The following is an 18,140-nucleotide window of genomic DNA, read 5'->3' as shown; positions in this document are numbered from 1 at the left end:
GCGTGCTGATAAAGGCTTACCATAGGATGTGCTACGCACTTTTGCAATTGTTTTCCTTTTGTGCATGGTAACTGTGTAGTATTTATTATTTTGAAGCGCTCATGGCATGAGTGTGAAAGCATTATCCGACAGTTTGCACTGCCACTTGCTAACTGGTTAAGAACATAAGAACATAAGGATTGCCGCTGCTGGGTCAGACCAGTGGTCCCATAATGCCCAGCAGTCCACTCACGCGGCAGCCCTTAGGTCAAAGATCAGTACCCTGAGACTAGCCTTACCTAAAGACAGTTCTGTGAAGTATAGCATGATAGTTATCAGCAAGCACGCGCACGCACGCACACACACACACACACACAGTGGCGTAGTGAGGGTGAGAGGCGTCCCTCCCCCACCCTCTTCTCCATCCTCACCTTCACACACTACTTCCCCACCCCCTCCTGCTGCATGCGTGCCGCTTCCCTGCCCCGTTCCTGGCATGAGCACCGAAGCCCTTAATGCTTCTTAAAAAGGAGGTGGTAAGTGTTTCCATATGAATATTTTTACCGGTTCCATGCACTAACAAAAAGATTAGTGCAGAACTGGCAAAAATATTTTTTTTAAACCCTATTTTATAGCTACAGTATAAATGGACACAACACACGGGAAAGTCTTACGTTAGGATGCAATAAGCCCATTTTATACCACAGCTTGGTTAAAGGGCCCCCTAGTGAGAAATAAGCTGAGGCTGCACTATCCTTAGCCTGTCACAGAATTTCATGGATATATTCACTCCCCCCCCCCCATATTCACAGGGGTTAGGGGCACAGCCCCCTCACGAATAAGAAAAATTTGCGAATAGCTTTAGGGCCGACTCTGAACCACCCCCACCTCCCAGACCTCTCCACACTGGCGGTGAAGCGGGGCAGGAATAATCTTCCTACACTCCTACCCCGTGCAGAGCCATGAACAAAAATGGTTGCCATGAGTTCTTGCTATAGTCTTGCTAGACCACGGGAATTCACAGCAGCCATTTTTGTTCGCAGCTCTGCACGGGGCAGGAGCGCAGGAAGATCGCTCCTGCCCCCCTTCACTGCAAATCCTAAACCCGCAAATATGGAGGGGGGGGGGAGTGTTGGATCTGTATTTATAAACAGATGATCAGAGAGAATGAAAAGATGCCTCAGATTGATTGTGTGATAGGGGAGAATGGGCGGGGGAGCAATGTTTTGTTAAGCAGAGACTATTGATAAATTCCTTAGTAAGAAACAATCTTAGGTTGTATCATCTCATTCCTCTCATAGAGCATCGTCTATCAATACCCTTTCAGTAAATACCATGAAAGATATATATAACAGTATATAGGTACTGGTAGTTATCTGTTGGTGTACATTACCGATGGTAGTGAGTTTGAATAGAAACATAGAAACAGATGGCAGATAAGGAAGAGACTAATCTTTTCTCTTCTTTCTGCAGTGCAAGAGCTAGAGGATGCAGGTAAGATCTGGTTCCTTCCGGCAGTACTCAAGTTAGTTGATAGCTGGACTCTGTAGCTAACATGGGCTCTAGCATAGAGAATGACACGGGGAGTGATCCCCGCAGCGAACCGCTGCGTGGCTGCGGTTTGGCTGTGGGTTATGGTGACCTCATTAGCAAATCGCCGCAGACGCGGGGACAAATCCTTTCACCGCCCGCAAAAACGGTGAATAGATTTGTCCCCGCAGGCCAATGTCCCCCCTTCTAGGAACCGCTATTTACCTGTGTTTCACCGTGCTCCTCATTTGTCAGATCAACCCTTCCTGCCAATAGAACCCGCCCCCCCCCGACGATCGCCCTCAGCCCTTCATGCCGACAGAACCAGCCCTCCCCAACGATCGCGGCAGGAGGGTACCCATCCCCTCCTGCCTACCCCAACAGCCCCCCCGACGATCGCAGCAGGAGGATATCCAACCCCTCCTGCCAGCTCCCCAACAGCCCCCCTATGATCACTGGTAGGAGGGTGCCCAACCCCTCCTGCCGGCACCCCCAACGGCCCCCTATATCGCCAATAGGAGGGTGCCCAACCCCTCCTGCCGGACCCTCCCCCAACAAACCCCGCCATCCCGAAACACCACCCTTAGTCTTACTTTCCAAGTTGGACCGGACAGCTCCTCGCTCGTCTGGCCAGCAGGCCTGCCTCCGTCCAAATGAGGCGGGCCCGCCCATCCCCTCCCCTGCCTAACCCACAGGATCCTAGGGCCTGATTGGCCCAAGCACCTAAGGCCCCTCCTATAGCGGGAGTGGCTTTAGGTGCCTAGACCAATCAGGCCCTAGGATCCTGTGGGTTGGGCAGGGTAGGGGCGGGCCCGCCTCATTTGGACGGAGGCAAGCCTGCTGGCCATACGTGTGAGGAGCCGTCCGGTCCAACTTGGAAAGTAAGACTAAGGGGGTTCCGGGGTGGGAGGGTTCATTGGGGGGGGTCCAGCAGGAGGGGTTGGGTACCCTCCTGCCGGCGATCTTAGGGGAGGCCATTGGGAGGACCGGCAGGAGGGGTTGGGTACCCTTCTGCTGCGATTGTCGGGAGGGCCGTTGGGGGGGGTCTACAGGAGGGGTTGGGTGCCCTCCTGCCGTGATCGCTGGGGGGAGGGGAGACTTGCAGCCGTAGCCGCGGTCACTATGCTAATCACGGCAGGGAGATCTTTGCCGCGATTAGGTACAGCGGCCGCGTCTACTTACCATGTAGGCTAACATTGTAAGCATTTAAAGTACATGTCGTGTTTGTTTTTGCATTGCTAGCCCCAGGGGTGGTGGAAGATTAGTGATTGAAAAACTGTATGAAAAATAACTATTTTAAATTTAGTGATCAAAATGTGTCAGTTTTGAGAATTTATATTAATTAATTTTTTCTCTGCGTGTTTTGTTTTTGTATAGTTATTAACTAATATTTAACTAAGTTTTAAAGTTTTAAAGAATGTTTCCTTTATACGTAAATAAAGAAAAGTATATAAAATCGTACCCGTTTGAGGCTTTTATGTATGCAGCGGTGACGGTGACGGGGCGGTGAATGGGGTTGCAGTGGCGGTGACGGGGCGGTGAATGGGGTGGCAGTGGCGGTGACGGGGCGGTGAAGGGAATGGCGGTGACGGGGTGGTGCAGAGGATGGTGAGACGGGGACGGGGCGGTGACGGGGACCAATTTTTTCACCGTGTCATTCTCTACTCTAGCACTCTATTATCCTACAATCCCCCCACTCCCCCTGCTGGGAATAGAATGGTATTACCATGGCATGGATTTCATACAGTGTAAAAGGGCCATATAGATGATCCTACATTGCACTGAAAAGGGGATGCAAAAAGGACTTCCTAAGCAAGATGGGCAGAGTATATGTGCCAGTCGGTCTTTATTTGTCAACTAGTAAAGATGCTTATTTTGACCATCTCCATACCACACAGTGAAGGGTGCCCATGTGTTGTTGAATAGGACAGTGCAGTTCCTCTAAGCATACAGTATACACACAGCTAACGCTTTCACTGATGTTATTGCATATCGAAAAGAAAGAGTAGCCTCTCTCTGTTTTCCTTAAAAGCACAAATTTGCTCCTAACTGAGAGCAAATGTTTTAACAAAAAATCTATTTAAGTACACAATATATGGCTAAAAATGGCAGAGGAATCGTTGACAAACCGTGCACCATAAATCTCCCTACTTTTCAGAAAAGGGTTTATAATGTATTTGACTCTGCCCGGCTATTTATTTATTTTAAAAATTTCTATACCGTTTAACACTAAACAGTTTACAGAATTAGATACATAATTTAAAACAAAATCATCATAACGTAGACATACAAATAATCCTTAAAAATCATATCTACAAACGAAAACCATGTTAAAAAATAGGTCATGAACAGTTCATCAGCTTTGACAGAGAGGGCAAGTACTGACTAGAAAAAGGCATCTACAAATAGTTGTGTCTTGAGTAGTTCCTTAATGTGCCCTTTTCATGACAATTTCATATTTGGCTCACAAGGAAGTTCCATATTTTAACTCCTGCGCAGCAGAAAGTCATTTATCTACAGTACATAAAACCAACAGCAGATAAAGACCTACCATACCATCTACTTTCTGCTATGCCTTCCTCTCCTTTACAGACAGCCCCTGTGCTTCTTTCATGCTTTCCTGAATTCAGATATAATAATAATAATAATAATTTTATTCTTATATACCGCCAAAGCCATAGAAGTTCGAGGTGGTTTATAGCAAGAAGCGCTGGATAATCAGCGAAGAGGTTACAGTCAAAGTCAGCGAAGAGGTTACAAAGACAGCAATACAATCTTACATAATCTGTCTCCACTACCTCCACCAGGAGACCATTCCACACATCCCTCCCACTCTCCATAAAGTAGTATTTCCTTAGATTACTGCTGAATCTGCCCCCTTTCGCCTTCATCCTATGCCCCCTCACTCCAGTGTGACCTTGAGATACTCATTTATTTATTTAGATTTATATCCCGACCTCCCAGAAAGCTCAGGATGGGTTACAGGTTAACAAACATAGAGCTTCAAGTAAAACGGTGGAGGAACATTTCATCAACATGGAGGGGGAGACATGGTTATCACACAGGGAAGCAGAGCAATAGGAGGGATGGCAGCTAGATGGCATACCTTTGAATAAGCATGGATGAAAGTGGCTCATAGACAGTAACGCGGAAGACAAAGGCACGCGCCGACAACTGAGTGCAAGATGGAGGTGCGCGCCGAAGAAAAAGACTGTTTTTAGGGGCTGCGACGGGGGTTTTTGTTGGGGAGCCCCCCCCCCACTTTACTTAATACAGATCGCGGTGGCGTTGTGGGGGGTTTGGGGGGTTGTAACCCCCCACATTTTAGTGAAAACGTAACTTTTTCCCTAAAAAACAGGGAAAAAGTAAAGTTTTCAGTAAAATGTGGGGGTTACAACCCCCCCCCCACAACGCCCCCACAACGCGGCGCGATCTGTATAAAGTAAAGTGGGGGGGTTCCCCCCCAACCCCCGTCGTAGCACCTAAAAACAGTCTTTTTCTTCGGCGCGCGCCTCCGCACTGCGCTCAGTTGTCTGCTCGCGCCTTTGTCCCGGCGCGCTTTTGACCTGACACCGATGAAAGTACAGGTACATTATTTGTTTTACAAACCTCAACAGAACTGTAAGGGTCTTAAAAACACAAATATGCTAGAAGACTTATGTTATTTATGCCTTGGAGGTATTTAAATGTCTCTTATTATATCTCCCAAATGGAAAGACGGATTTTAGGTGACGTACACTGTCCCATTCCCCAAAGTGAGTTCATCAGTACTCACAAAGAGCCCTCACTCTATGAATAGCAGTCTAGGGTAGCCAACAGTAGGCACCCAGCACAGCCTAGCTGATTTTCCACACGGAATTTAAATTTTTGAATTGGCTTAATTGGCATAATAATTGAAAATGCCATTAAAAAGGCAATTAATTTTTTTTTTTTGTAAATAATTAATATAAGTTCCGTGTCGAAACTGGCATGGCGTCTACCTGAAAAATGGGCATGGCTAGGGGCGGAATTTGGGCATGGAATGACTTAGGAGTTGGTAGGTGTCTGTGTTAGGAGCCAATGGATTAGGTCAGGAAACCCTTGCCTACTAGTCCAGCACCTAACACGATGACGACTATATACGCTTAAGTAGAGTTAGACGTCGCTAGGTACAAGTCTAGAAACAGCGCCTTAATTTAGAAACATAGAAACATAGAAAGATGACGGCAGATAAGGGCTACAGCCCATCAAGTCTGCCCATACCATTGACCCACCCTTTTAAGTCTACTGGCCCCCTTAACTCTACTGACCTGCTCTATTAAGTCTATATCCTAGCGACCCTATTCATTGGTATGACCCTCGCAGTGATCCCACATAGGTATCCCATTTATTCTTGAAGTCTGGGATACTGCGGGCCTCGATCACCTGTACTGGAAGCTTGTTTCAATGCTCTATCACTCGTTCCGTGAAGAAGTACTTCCTGACGTCTCCACGAAACTTCCCTCCCCTGAGTTTGAGCGGATGTCCTCTTGTGTTCGAGGGTCCTTTGAGAAGAAAGATATCATCTTCCACCTCGACCCGTCCTGTGATGTACTTAAATGTCTCAATCATGTCTCCCCTCTCCCTACGCTCCTCGAGAGTGTAGAGCTGCAATTTGTTCAGTCTTTCTTCGTACAAGAGACCCTTTAGCCCCGAGACCAATGGTATCGACCGATTTAGGCACTGTTTATAGAATCATTGCCAAAACGTACATGATCACGCCCAGTGGCGTATCAAGAGTAGGAGGCGCCCGGGGCAGTGATGCCCCTCTGGGCCCTCCTCTCCACCCCACCACTTCTTCCGCACCCCTCCCTGCTCCTTCCTGCCCCCCCTCCCCCGTCACACTCTCCCTCCCCTCCCAGTACCTCAGTAAATCTTCGCCAGCACGCTTGGCTTCTCCAGCATGCTGCTCGCGCCAGCATTGGGTTTACCTCTGACGTCACTTCCTGGCCCCGTGAACCCAGAAGTGATTCAGAGGGAAACCCAGCACGAGCGTCAGGCAGGAGAAGTTGCTCACGCTGGCGAAGATCTACAAAGGTACAGGGTTGGAGGGAGGGATGGCGTGAGCGGGGCATGGTGAGGCGGGGCGGAGAGGTGCCAGCGCCCCCCACTGAGACAGCGCCCCCCTCTTACTACACCACTGATCATGCCCAGAGATCACATATCACATGACTTTATCATATTTTTCTGGCCCGAGCACTTCTGGAGCTGAAAGAAAAAGCAATCCTGAGTGTAATTAAATATTTTAGGTAAGAAACTCATAGGTATAAAATAGACTTCTCAGCATTTAGTGCATGCTAAATCTTTTAGTGCACCTTAGTAAAAGGACCCTTTAAATCTTTATTGAGCTACTGTGTGAAGGTGCATTAATGTGAATCAAACAATAACAACATTAAATGGCAAAGTCTCTCCAAATTTGTACAATAAATCCCCATTGCCCCCACATCATCACAACCCCCATGTCCCTTAACCACAGATGGAGTTAATACGTTAAAACATTAGAAGTAAGTGCTAGATCATTTGGTCTAGCTGTGACGCGGGATTGCCCTATTCCTTTTAAGACTTCTAGATCAATTTAAATTACGGCAGTTTGTAGTTCATATTTTCTGTAGATTTTTTCCCGGAAATCGATATTCCAATAGGTATCAAAGTACTGATTTTGCAGAAAGAAAATATCCTTCTAATAGGCCACTATATTTTCTCAACAGGAGCCACCAAGCACTGAGCAAGCAACTCTATTTGTGTGTAAGTTTTTTGATCTAGCAGGCTAGATGACCCTGATTCCATAAAGGGTGCCTTCTAGTAGGCGCCCAGACTGGGACGGCTGCCAATGTAGGCGCCTAACTTATGCTGGGTTTTACTTAGCAGCGTAAGAGCATTTTACCATGGGCCAGCAAAGTATACGCTTATAGGAATTCAATGAGCATCGAAGCATTTACCCCACCGGTCCGCGATAAAATGCTCTTACGCTGCTTAGTAATTTTTAAAAAAATTGGCACTGATAATCGACAGTGCCATTACAAATGATTAAAAAGCAAATAAAAAATTAATTTTCTGGTAGGCACTTACATTGGGAGGCACCATGTAGGCATCTACACTGAGGCTTCTACCAGCAACGACTCAAAAAGTAGGCGTGGTTATGGGTGGGGTTTAGGTGTGGAGAGAGTTAGATGCGGGTACGTGTCTACTTTTGGCGTCGGTATTTTAGGCCAGGAAAACCCTGGCCTAATATATTGGCACCAAAGTTGTAGACCCCCCCTGCTGGTTCCGCCAGATGTGATTCTACAAAAGGGGCCTAACTTTGAACGGCCTGCGGTAAGTGCCATTTCTAACAGCGCCTGCCGAGTTAGGTGCCGTTTACAGAATCAAACAATAATGTGACGAGGTAGAAGGGTGATGTAACATGTGATCAATAAATAACGACCTCTCCTTTGTTTTGGTTTTCAGTGGCGAAGCTGCGTGTTAAAGAAGGTAAATCCTATACTATTTTCAGGAATAAGTGCTCTGCTTGGTGGGAAAGAGCCACAATATTGCTCTTTAAGTGGGAAGTTATCAACAAGGGCTGCCGTTCGGATATGTGATTTTGCTGTTGACCCAGTTATTAGTAACTAGATCTTATTACATAACGTGGCATCTGTGCTAAAGTGCAGCACAACAAAGAAAAATGGGGAGACCCAATGATCCACAGTGAAAACAATCCACCAATAAAAACAAAAACAGTGGATGCAGATGTTCTGGAGATAATTTATTAAACACTGACATATAAAACCATGAAAATTCAATTAAAAAAGTACAATGATAAAAAATACAGTGATAAAAATCCAACTGGAGCCTACATGGTCCGTGTTTCGGCAAACACGCCTTCCTCAGGGGTCCAATGGTTTGCAATCTCACATATAAAGAATTGGACTGAAAACAGTCTATTGTCTTTAAACATGTGAGCAAAGAACACCGCATTTTTTTGCTACTTCAGCTTGTCTGCGGTGTTCTTTGCTCATATGTTTAAAGACAATAGACTGTTTTCAGTCCAATTCTTTATATGTGAGTTTGCAAACCATTGGACCCCTGAGGAAGGCGTGTTAGCCGAAACACGGACCGTGTAGGGTCCGGGTGGATTTTTATCACAGCATTTTTTTATCATTGTACTTTTTTAATTGAATTTTCATGGTTTTATATGTCAGTGTTTAATAAATTATCTCCAGAACATCTGTATTCTCATATTTGTAAAGAGGCAGAAAATTAAACCCCTGGGGCACATAAAAATGTCCTGCGGGCTTTCTGCACTTCCTTAAAGCTCTTTTTGGTCAGACTTCAAAATATGGCCCAGATCAGTATCTACATGGCTGGGAGGGTTTAGACAATGGCTGGGAGGGTGTAGATGGGTTGGAGTAGGTTTTAACGGAGATTTCGGCAGTGGGAACCCAAGCACAGTACCGGGTAGAGCTTTGGATTCTTGCCCAGAAATAGCTAAGAAGAAAAAATGTAAAAAATTTAAATTGAATCAGGTTGGGCAGACTGGATGGTCCATTTGGGTCGTTATCTGCCTTCATCTACTATGTTACTATGTGTAATAAATGAGAATGAATGCACTCAGAACAAGGGTTCTTCTCATGTACTCTATTTTTTTCTTTTTTTTCACAGTGGAAATTAGAGAACTAAAAGGTAAGAAATTTTTAATCTAAAACTATAAAAAAAGAAATTTAAAGGTAGTTAAAAAAAAACAACAAAAAACAGTGCTCTTCCCCCAGGAGACAGCAGAAGTGGGATTTGTGTGGCTGACCTTTGTACATTCCCTCTGTCCTGGAAGCAGTGGTGTAGCGAGGGTGAGAGGAGCCCGGGGCGACGGGGGCCACCCCAACCCCATTCACTCCTTCCCTGCCGCATGTGCACACCCCTTCCCTTCCCCTGTACCTTTTTAATGTTCACGGTGCGAGCAGTAACCCCAACCTGCTGCTCATGCCAGCGTTGGCTCTTTCTCTGATGTCACTTCCTAGGCCAGGGTCAAGGAAATCATAGTAAGAAACAATCTCAGGCTGTATCACCAAATTCTTCTTATAGAATTTCATGTACACAGTAATAGATATAGATCTCTGAGGACAAGTAGGGATAATGTTCTCATGTGTGAGTGACTTTATGCACGGACTCTGGTATGGACACTACCAAGTGCACAGTCACTTTTAATCTTTAAGCAGTGCCCATATCATGTGTTATGCTGGTGCCTTCCCACTCGTGGAACCATCAGTTCTTCATTTTCTGTGGAGCTGAAAAACTGTGTCTTCAATTTTCTCTTCAGTGTATCAAACATTTGCTATTTTTTTGTGTTGTCCCGTACTTATTTTTAATTGTTTTCCTAATAATTCGTTCTTTTTATCCTGTTCCAGTATTTTACTCAAGTTTGGTTCATTTTTGTCAACATTATATTTTTTGGCCTTCAGGCCACTCCAGCTTCCTGGGCCATTGAGCCCTCTGACTTGGCATCAGCCATTTTCACCCTCCATGTCAAAGAAGGTACCGAGTGGCTTTAAGAAATGTTCTTGATGTAAATGGACCATTTCAGGTTCTGATCCACGTAATTGGTGTGTCCAGTGTCTGGGTTTTGAAACATTGGGACAGTCGCTGTGATCTCTGCACCTACATGCAAGAGAGGTCACAAAGCCCATAAACTTTAGTTTAAAAACTTTTCAGTACTGTGTTGGCATCTGCATCGAGCATGGCAGGGGACACAGAACCCGACACTTAACCTCCTGTGATGCAGGCATCAACATTGGCCCCCAAGAGCATTGACAACTCATCCAGAGTGTTGAGTGGCCTCTTAGAGAGACAGGATTCTTCATCATCTACATCTATATCTCATGCATCGAGGGACACAGCACATAAGAAGCACAAACATTGTTCCTATTCTAGGCATGGCACTGCATCTTCCATAGCGTTGACTTCCTCAATGCATAAGCATTGATGTAACAGAGACCACTCTCATTCCATCTAGCTGATGTCTCCTTATAGGCATGCCTCGACATCAAGGTCTGCCATGCTCTGACATCTGGTATAACAGACTGCTTCCATGCCAATGTCTCTTCTGGTACAGCATCTCCAGGCTAAGCTCAGACAAGAATTTTCAGAGCTACTGCAGACAGTCTTCACATGCATTAAAAGCTTCTATGCCTGCCTCGGCCCAGCTCAAGAATACATCAAAGCATCGATCGAGGACAAGGTCACACATCCCTGCTCAACGTTGAGCATCAGGGTCAGCACAGACCCTCTTGATGCATTCATCAACATTGACAGAGGAGTTATCTCCTGGGTCAGACCATTAACCTATACCTCGACGCACAGTTGACACTCCTCTCAATGCACACTCCCTGATTCACCTACCAGGGAGTACTTTGAGGAGTCTGACTCAGATATCTCCAACCATTCAGATGAGAATTTACCAGAATACTCAGAAGAACCCTATTGTATACCTCCTGATCCTTCTGCACCTCAATGACACAAGTCTCTGTCAGAAAGTACATCTGTTACTGGCTTTGTCAGGCAGATGGGTCAGGCTTTGCCCATTCAAATGAAAACAGAGGAGGAACCTTGCTCTGAGCTTTTTGACCTCCTTGACTATGAAGCACCACTGAATGAATGCATTAAAGTGCCTTTGCATAGGATTATGAAGGACACTTTAAGAATTGGGAGAACCCCCCCTCTCAGTACATGCAAGTTGCAACCATTTCCAACACTGCTGATGCAGAACAAGGGATCCCTCCTTAACCCAGCCCCCACTCATTTGCACTGACAGCATGGTTTTATTCACTGACCAAGTCAATGCTTTCTCCCTCTTGATTGCAATATCTGCTGTCTTTGAAGCATCTAGAAACTTTCTCAGTGCTGTTACTGCTTCAGATGATGAGATTTTCTTCCTGGTGTGCATTGAATTCTCTGGAACCCATCACATGTCCCTTCCATCCATACTAGACTACCTTCTCCACCTCTCTAACTCTGGTATAAAAAACCAATTCAGTTTGAATACATCTCAGTGCTATCAGTGTGTTTCACTCTCCCTCGGACAAGCAGCCTCTATCAAACTTTTCACTTGGAAAGTTGTTTTCCTCATTGCCCTCACCTCTACATGCTGTGTGAGTGAACTTCAAGCTCTTGCGTTGGATCCTCCCTACACAAGATTCTAGCATGATGTAGTGCTTCGAACTCATCCAACATCCCTGCCCAAAGATGTCTCAGAATTCCATCTCAACCAATCCATAGTTCTGCCCATTTTCTTTCCAAAGTCACATTCCCAAGCAGCTCGTCACAGCATAGACTGCAAACCTGCTCTGGTATACTGCCTGGACAGAATTAAACCTCACAGAGGATCCTCCTAACTCTTTGTGGCTTTTGACCTTAACAGACTCAAGAGTTCCTGCTACCAAGAGAACCATCTCCATTTGGCTGGTGGTCTGTATCTCCTTTGTGCACACTCAGACTGGGTTGATGCTACAGGGCCAGGTAACAGCCCCCCCCCCCCCCATGTCCAAATTATGGCTGCCTCAGTAGCTCATTTCCACTCTGTATCTATTGAAGATATCTGCAAAGTGGCTACTTGGTCCTTAAACCATACCTTTACTTCTTACTACTCTTTGGAACACAACACCAGAAGAGACAGTCTGTTGGGATAAGCAGTTCTGCAGAATCCTTTTACTTACTGAATGTCAGCTTTCCCTCCAACCCTCTTGAGTTTCGCCAGACTCATGTGTATATATCCATTATCCTCATCCAGAGTCCTGGTCCTAGCAGCTTGGGAGTTCCACATGTGAAAATATTAAGCCTGCTTGTTCTCATAGAAAGCAAAGAGGACAGCAGACGTATATTCTCACAATCTGCCCCCTAGTTGGGTTCTTAGCTTTGTTACTGACCTAATGGTCCTGCCAGCTGCCGTTGAGCAGGAAGGCATCAACACACATGCAGTATGGGCACTGCCTGAAGATTCAAAGTGACGATGCACTTGGTAGTGTCCGTATCAGGTTCAATGGATGATATCGCCCACATTTGAGAATATATGCCTGCTGTCCTCGAACACCTGCTACAGGTAATTTTAGATATTTATGTGTAGGTATACAATATCGATGATCTTTTCTCTTCTCTTTCTGCAGTGCAACAGCTAGAAGATACAGGTAAGATCTGATCCCTCCTAGCAGAAGTAAACCCTGTTAAACCATGCAACTAGCATGGCCTTTCTCCTTCTGTTACCTGGAATTAACCTGGGGGAGCTACATATATCAGTTATATAGCTCCTGTATCCCCAGTAGGAATAAATAGACACCACCCTGCCACGATACAGGTGCAACACAGTTTGAGGGGATATATCTGCTGTTCAATATTGGGAGCAATTGAAATGGCATTCCAGGGTCTGATTGTACTTGCACAATTTACTGTGGCAATTGTAAGGACAGCAAAACAGTATAGTAAAAGGAGGGTCCACCACTGGAAATTGGCTGAATGATGATTATCTTGGTGGCAGGGAGTAGAAACTGCTCAATCACAGTACATAGGTTGAAGGTGAGGGAGTTGGAGGGCCTGTGGGAGAAGTTGTGGCATGAAGAGATTTCTTTGTTAAAGACACGTGGCCCTGCCCCCACACAAACCTCATTTCTTCGCCGTAACATCATCATATCGCATCCACACATGCCGAGAGGCCCTCCAGACGTAGCCCCAAGCTTGAGGCTTTCCAAAACTCAAGACTGCTGGGTTTTGGAAATTCAGCCGGGCACCCAAACAGTCCTCTAAAAAGAGGACGTCTGCATTTTCCCAGACATCTGGTAACTCTATGAAGAGGGGGCTTGATCTTCCCAGTGGGAGGAGGCATGGAAAGGATGCATTTGCAAATGCTCATGATGCTATGTAAGAGGGCGGGCGATATGTAAGGAAACGGAAAGGGCTATTTAGCATCTAGAATCTATAATTTCCTATGTTAAATGGGGGATTTGTCTCTTACTGTGGAAATTTTTTTTTTTGGGGGGAGGGGGGGATTGAGGCTGAACATTTAAATACTAAAGATTTAATAAAAGCTGCAGTTGCCACCTGGAAACAGGATACTGGGCTTGATGGACCTTTGGTCTGTCCCAGTATGGCAACTTTTATGTTCTTATATTGCAACACGAGTGATGTAAGATTCCTTTTGAGAACTTTCAAACCAAATGTGGTTAGACATTGTCTCACTACTGTATGAACTGGACAGCCATACAAGTGTTGTTAACATTGCACCAAGGAGTGAATACAAAACTGACTCCCTAATCGGGCTGGGCGGAATATATGTTCCACTGATGAAAACAAAAACTGTGGATACAGATGTTTTGTTTTCATCGGTGAATTATCTCCAGAACATCTGTATCCACAATTTTTGTTTTCATCGGTGGATTGTTTTCACTGTGGATCATTGGGTCTCCCCATTTTTCTTTGTTGTGCAGAATATATGTTCACTATCAAATGAATTGCTTTTATCTGCTCTCAACTAGTATGGACACCACAAAGAAAGGGATCGATAAGTACACAAACACAACTAAATCACATAAACAATACACAGGTCTGCTGAACTGGGACTAAAATATTATTTTATTTAAGTTGACCCGACACTGCCAGTGTTTCGGCCAATGGCCTGCTTCAGGGGTTGCTCCGCCAGTATATCAGACCCTTCTCTCCCTTCTGTGGAAAGTAAAGTTTGGCTCCAGGTGTTGCCCTTCCTGCCCTCCTGTTACTAGGCAACACCTGGAGCCAAACTTTACTTTCCACGGAAGGAAGAGAAGGGTCCGATGTATCGGTGGAGCAACCCCTGAAGCAGGCCATTGGCTGAAACATTGGCAGTGTCGGGTCTCCATAAATAAAAGAACATTTTAGTCCCAATTCAGCAGGCCTGTGTACTATTTATGTGATCAACTAGTACTATGCAATCATCTTGGCCCATTGTAAAACAGCCAGCCCTCTTACTGCTGTTTTAACACATCTGAAAGGAACCAGTCTCTTTATTTTCCTTAAAAACACAAATATTTTCTTAAACTTACTGCAAATGTTTTAACTAAAAAAAAAATCTCCATACATTTATGGCTAAAAACACCAAAATTGGTCACAAACTCTACATCATAAATTCTACATACTTCCTTGGGAAGGGGTATGGAGATTAGTTAAATACTTCCTAATTTTGCAGGCTAGATGTAATTGTGAATAGAGTCTGATGAATTAATAACAACTTTCAATTTTTCTGCTTCCAGCGGCAAGACTTCATAGCAGAGAAGGTAAATCCAACCTTTACTCATGAATGAATGTTCTGCAAGGTGCAAAAGTTTCTGGGGGACATGAGTGCCAATGCTGGTTACATTAGTTAACAGCCTTGGGGCGAGGAAAAGGTGGATTTCCATGGGAAAGGGTGAGGGGCAAAACCTGCTCAGGTTTGATTCAGAAGAATAGAGAATCAACAGAAGAAATGTAATTTATAAGTCAGAATTAAGTTAGTGCTGGAATGATAGAATTTGTGCTTGAGAAAGTTTTGTGTGCAATGGAATTAAAAGGACTTAGAGAGAATATATATATATCCTGAGGGAAGGAATATAAGCTAAGGGAGCACAATGTATGTACAGTACAGCCTCTATTCCTTGTATATAAGGTTCTGCAGGAATGTCAATGTTACATTTTGAGTTTTCTGCAAAGGGATGTCAAGCTATTACGAAGGAAATGTTCTAGTAAGAACACAATTGCCTACACCTAGTTAGTTGCTGGTGATAGTAAATTACTAACTACCGTTTGGAAAACATAGTGCTAATGCAGAGCTAGGGACGGGGTAAAAAGCACCTTAAGCAAACCTTCAGCTTTAACCCCTCCCTTCATTAACTTTCAAGCCATTAGGCTACCTCTCCTGAAATAATTAGATGTCAACAATCGAAATGAGCCCAAAATCACCCCCTCCCAGAACAAACCAACCTATAAAAATGCATAATTCAAACAAAGTTTATTATTTAAAAGCATGATGTTCATGTCAGCTTAACCATAAGGCAAATTAGATAATTGCCTAGTATGGTAGCTTCCAGGGTGGAGAGGACAGCAAAAAGCAACTATACTGAAGGCAAACAATAATTCAGGTTCATTCAGAGGGAGTGGATAATATTCACATTTATCCTTCATCATCTGTGTGTATATACAGTACTGTATAAGATAAAGAATCAGGGGGGGCATGACTTTGTAGGATGAGCATATATATCTTTATGTTTGGGGAAGGGGAAAGAGTAGATATTTAGAATAACCCTACCCACAGAGGTGGTGGGATAATCGTACAGGATGGCGACAAGAGGCTGCATTATTGCAAAACAGGGTGTGAGAGAAGTCAGGAACTCCCCCGGCTGAACCGCCAGAAGGACAGACTGCTGAGAACAGAGAAGGGGATATCTTATGTACTATCTCACGGTAATAAAATTTAATATACTGCTCTTCAAGGAAAATCAAAGTGGTTTCTCTAGCAGTCATGAGGACATGCAGATGATACTAGTTAGGATAGTAGCGTAGAGCTTGGTGGTAAGATAGGGTGATGCACGCAACGTAGGAAACTTGTTTTGCTTATCTAATCTGGATTTTAGGGAGCTAAGAGAGTACAGTGGTACCTCGGTTTACGAGTGCACCGGTTTGCGAGTGTTTTGCAAGACGAGCAAAACATTCGCAAAATCGGCGCCTCGGAAACCGAGTGCGCTTCGATTTGCGAGCGCCCCCCCCCCTGCGAACCGGCACCCCCCCCCCCCCGCTGCGACCTGAGGTCCCCCCAACCCACCCGAACCCTCTTCTTACTTTTCTGTAGCCTCCGCAGCGGCACCGGCATGTCCTGTGCGTGCCGGTGCCTGAAGATCTGCTTCCTGTGCTGGGCCTGAGAGTTCACGTCGAACGTGAACTCTCAGACCCAGCACAGGAAGCAGATCTTCAGGCACCGGCACCACGCACAGGACATGCTGATGCCGGTGTCGCTGCGGAGGCTACAGAAAAGTAAGAAGAGGGTTCGGGTGGGTTGGGGGGACGTGAGGTCGCGGCAGGGGGTGCCCGATGGCGGCGGGGGGTTGTGGATCGCAGGGGGGAGGGTGCCGGTTCTTGTGGGGGGGAGGGGAGCAGCGCTGCTGGCCTCAGGGGGGGGGGGGGGGGGTGGGAACCTATCAAAGCGAGTTTCCATTATTTCCTATGGGGAAACTCGCTGTGATAAACGAGCATTTTGGATTACGAGCATGCTCCTGGAACGGATTATGCTCATAATCCAAGGTACCACTGTATAATAAAATAACAAATCACATAAGATGAAATTTCCTACACATAGCCAAGCTTCTATGGGTAACAGCTACGATAAAGTCTGACCAACGTTGGACCAAGTGTTTTTTTTATTACGTAAAGCAAATACATTACAGAATGCAAACCTGTCCAGTTGCTACAAAACTGGTAACACATTGCCGTTGCCCTCTTTCTCTCTCTCTTGAGCTTATCTATTTCATTTTTGCTTTTCCCCTTTCTTCATATTCTTTTAGTGCTGGTTTTCTTTCTGCCTTTTTCTTCTCTCTCACCTCTCCTCTCGAAGAACGTTGATAGGGGTGGTGACAACCAGAGACTTATTTTGTTCTTTTTAACCAGCAAACCATTATGGCTAAAAAGCTCACCAGGCTCTTAACTAATTTTTCCTACTTAGCTTCCCTGGAAAAGCCAAGAGCTGCCCCAGAAATGATCAAACTGAGGCAACGTTAAATACAGTAGGAATATCATCTAAATTAGCTCTCTCTTCTCTCTCCTCAGAATGTGCCTAAGGAAGAACAAGAGCCAAAGGTTGCAGTTATCACTGAAGACTCAATGTTTAAGGCAAAAGCAATGTCACCCAAGTGCTCCTGTCATGAAAAGGTCCAGCAACTGCAATTTCAGTGCTCCAGTTTTGTTTGCAAAGACACTTAAGACAAATATTCCTGCTGAGTTTTGAGTTGGAAATTGAGGAGGGCAAATTCCACACACCTCTTCTTGCCCCTTGAACTATTTCCTACATATCGGAACCAATATTTAATCATGTTTTGATGCTTTAGAAAGCAATTCTTAACCCATTTTATTCTAGAGCTTTCTCGTAGTATAATACCTGGTGTCTTCTGCTGGGCTGCAACAGCAGTTGCACTGGTAGCTTACTGGTGCGCACTGAGGTAGCAAAGACTAACTTATTATCATTGTCAACAATCTAGTTGGAGTATGTCTTATTAGCAATAGCTAAAGCAGTTGTCATTAGGAAGGATAATACATCGATATAGTATATTTTAAAATAAAATCACTTTTCTATTATAAAATATATGCTTTGATTAGCTGGAGTTTTTTTTTGCTCTTTTCTTGTGTCCTCTTATAATAAGCAACAGTACCCGTCCCCCTCCGTATTCGCAGGGGTTTGGGGCAGAACCAGCCCGCGAATATGAAAAAAACCGCAAATAATATTCAGGCCGGTTCTGCCCCTAACCCCCGCTTCCCCCGGTATTTTAAGCCCTGAAAGCCCTCCCTTAAACCTTACCTGGTAGTCTAGCGGGTTTTCAGGCAGGAGCGATCTTCCCACGCTCCTGCCCCGTGCAGATCGCATGGGAAGATCGCTCCTG

The 18,140-nt window shown here is 45.1% G+C and overlaps 1 protein-coding gene across 2 annotated transcripts in view; it reads left to right on the top strand.

Annotated features, from left to right (window-relative positions):
- The window catches only part of LOC117347674 (apoptosis-associated speck-like protein containing a CARD), a 53,661-nt gene extending 35,814 nt beyond the window's left edge, over positions 1-17,847 (top strand). The window contains exons 13-19 of one of the 2 annotated variants that reach the window (XR_004536816.1): positions 1,453-1,473; positions 7,236-7,272; positions 7,975-7,998; positions 9,169-9,189; positions 12,660-12,680; positions 14,772-14,795; positions 17,314-17,847. Coding sequence is in view for 1 of the 2 variants with exons in the window: in XM_033918893.1 (XP_033774784.1) it covers positions 1,453-1,473; positions 7,975-7,998; positions 9,169-9,189; positions 12,660-12,680; positions 14,772-14,795; positions 17,314-17,324 (122 nt within the window). In the remaining variant the exon portion in view is untranslated. The remainder of the gene's footprint in view (positions 1-1,452; positions 1,474-7,235; positions 7,273-7,974; positions 7,999-9,168; positions 9,190-12,659; positions 12,681-14,771; positions 14,796-17,313) is intronic. The other variant, XM_033918893.1, reaches the window with a different exon arrangement.
- The last annotated feature ends 293 nt before the right edge of the window (positions 17,848-18,140 follow it).

The sequence above is a fragment of the Geotrypetes seraphini genome, chromosome 13, assembly GCF_902459505.1.
Source record: "Geotrypetes seraphini chromosome 13, aGeoSer1.1, whole genome shotgun sequence".
Classification (NCBI taxonomy): Eukaryota; Metazoa; Chordata; class Amphibia; order Gymnophiona; family Dermophiidae; genus Geotrypetes; species Geotrypetes seraphini.
This window is presented reverse-complemented; position numbering and strand designations above follow the sequence as displayed.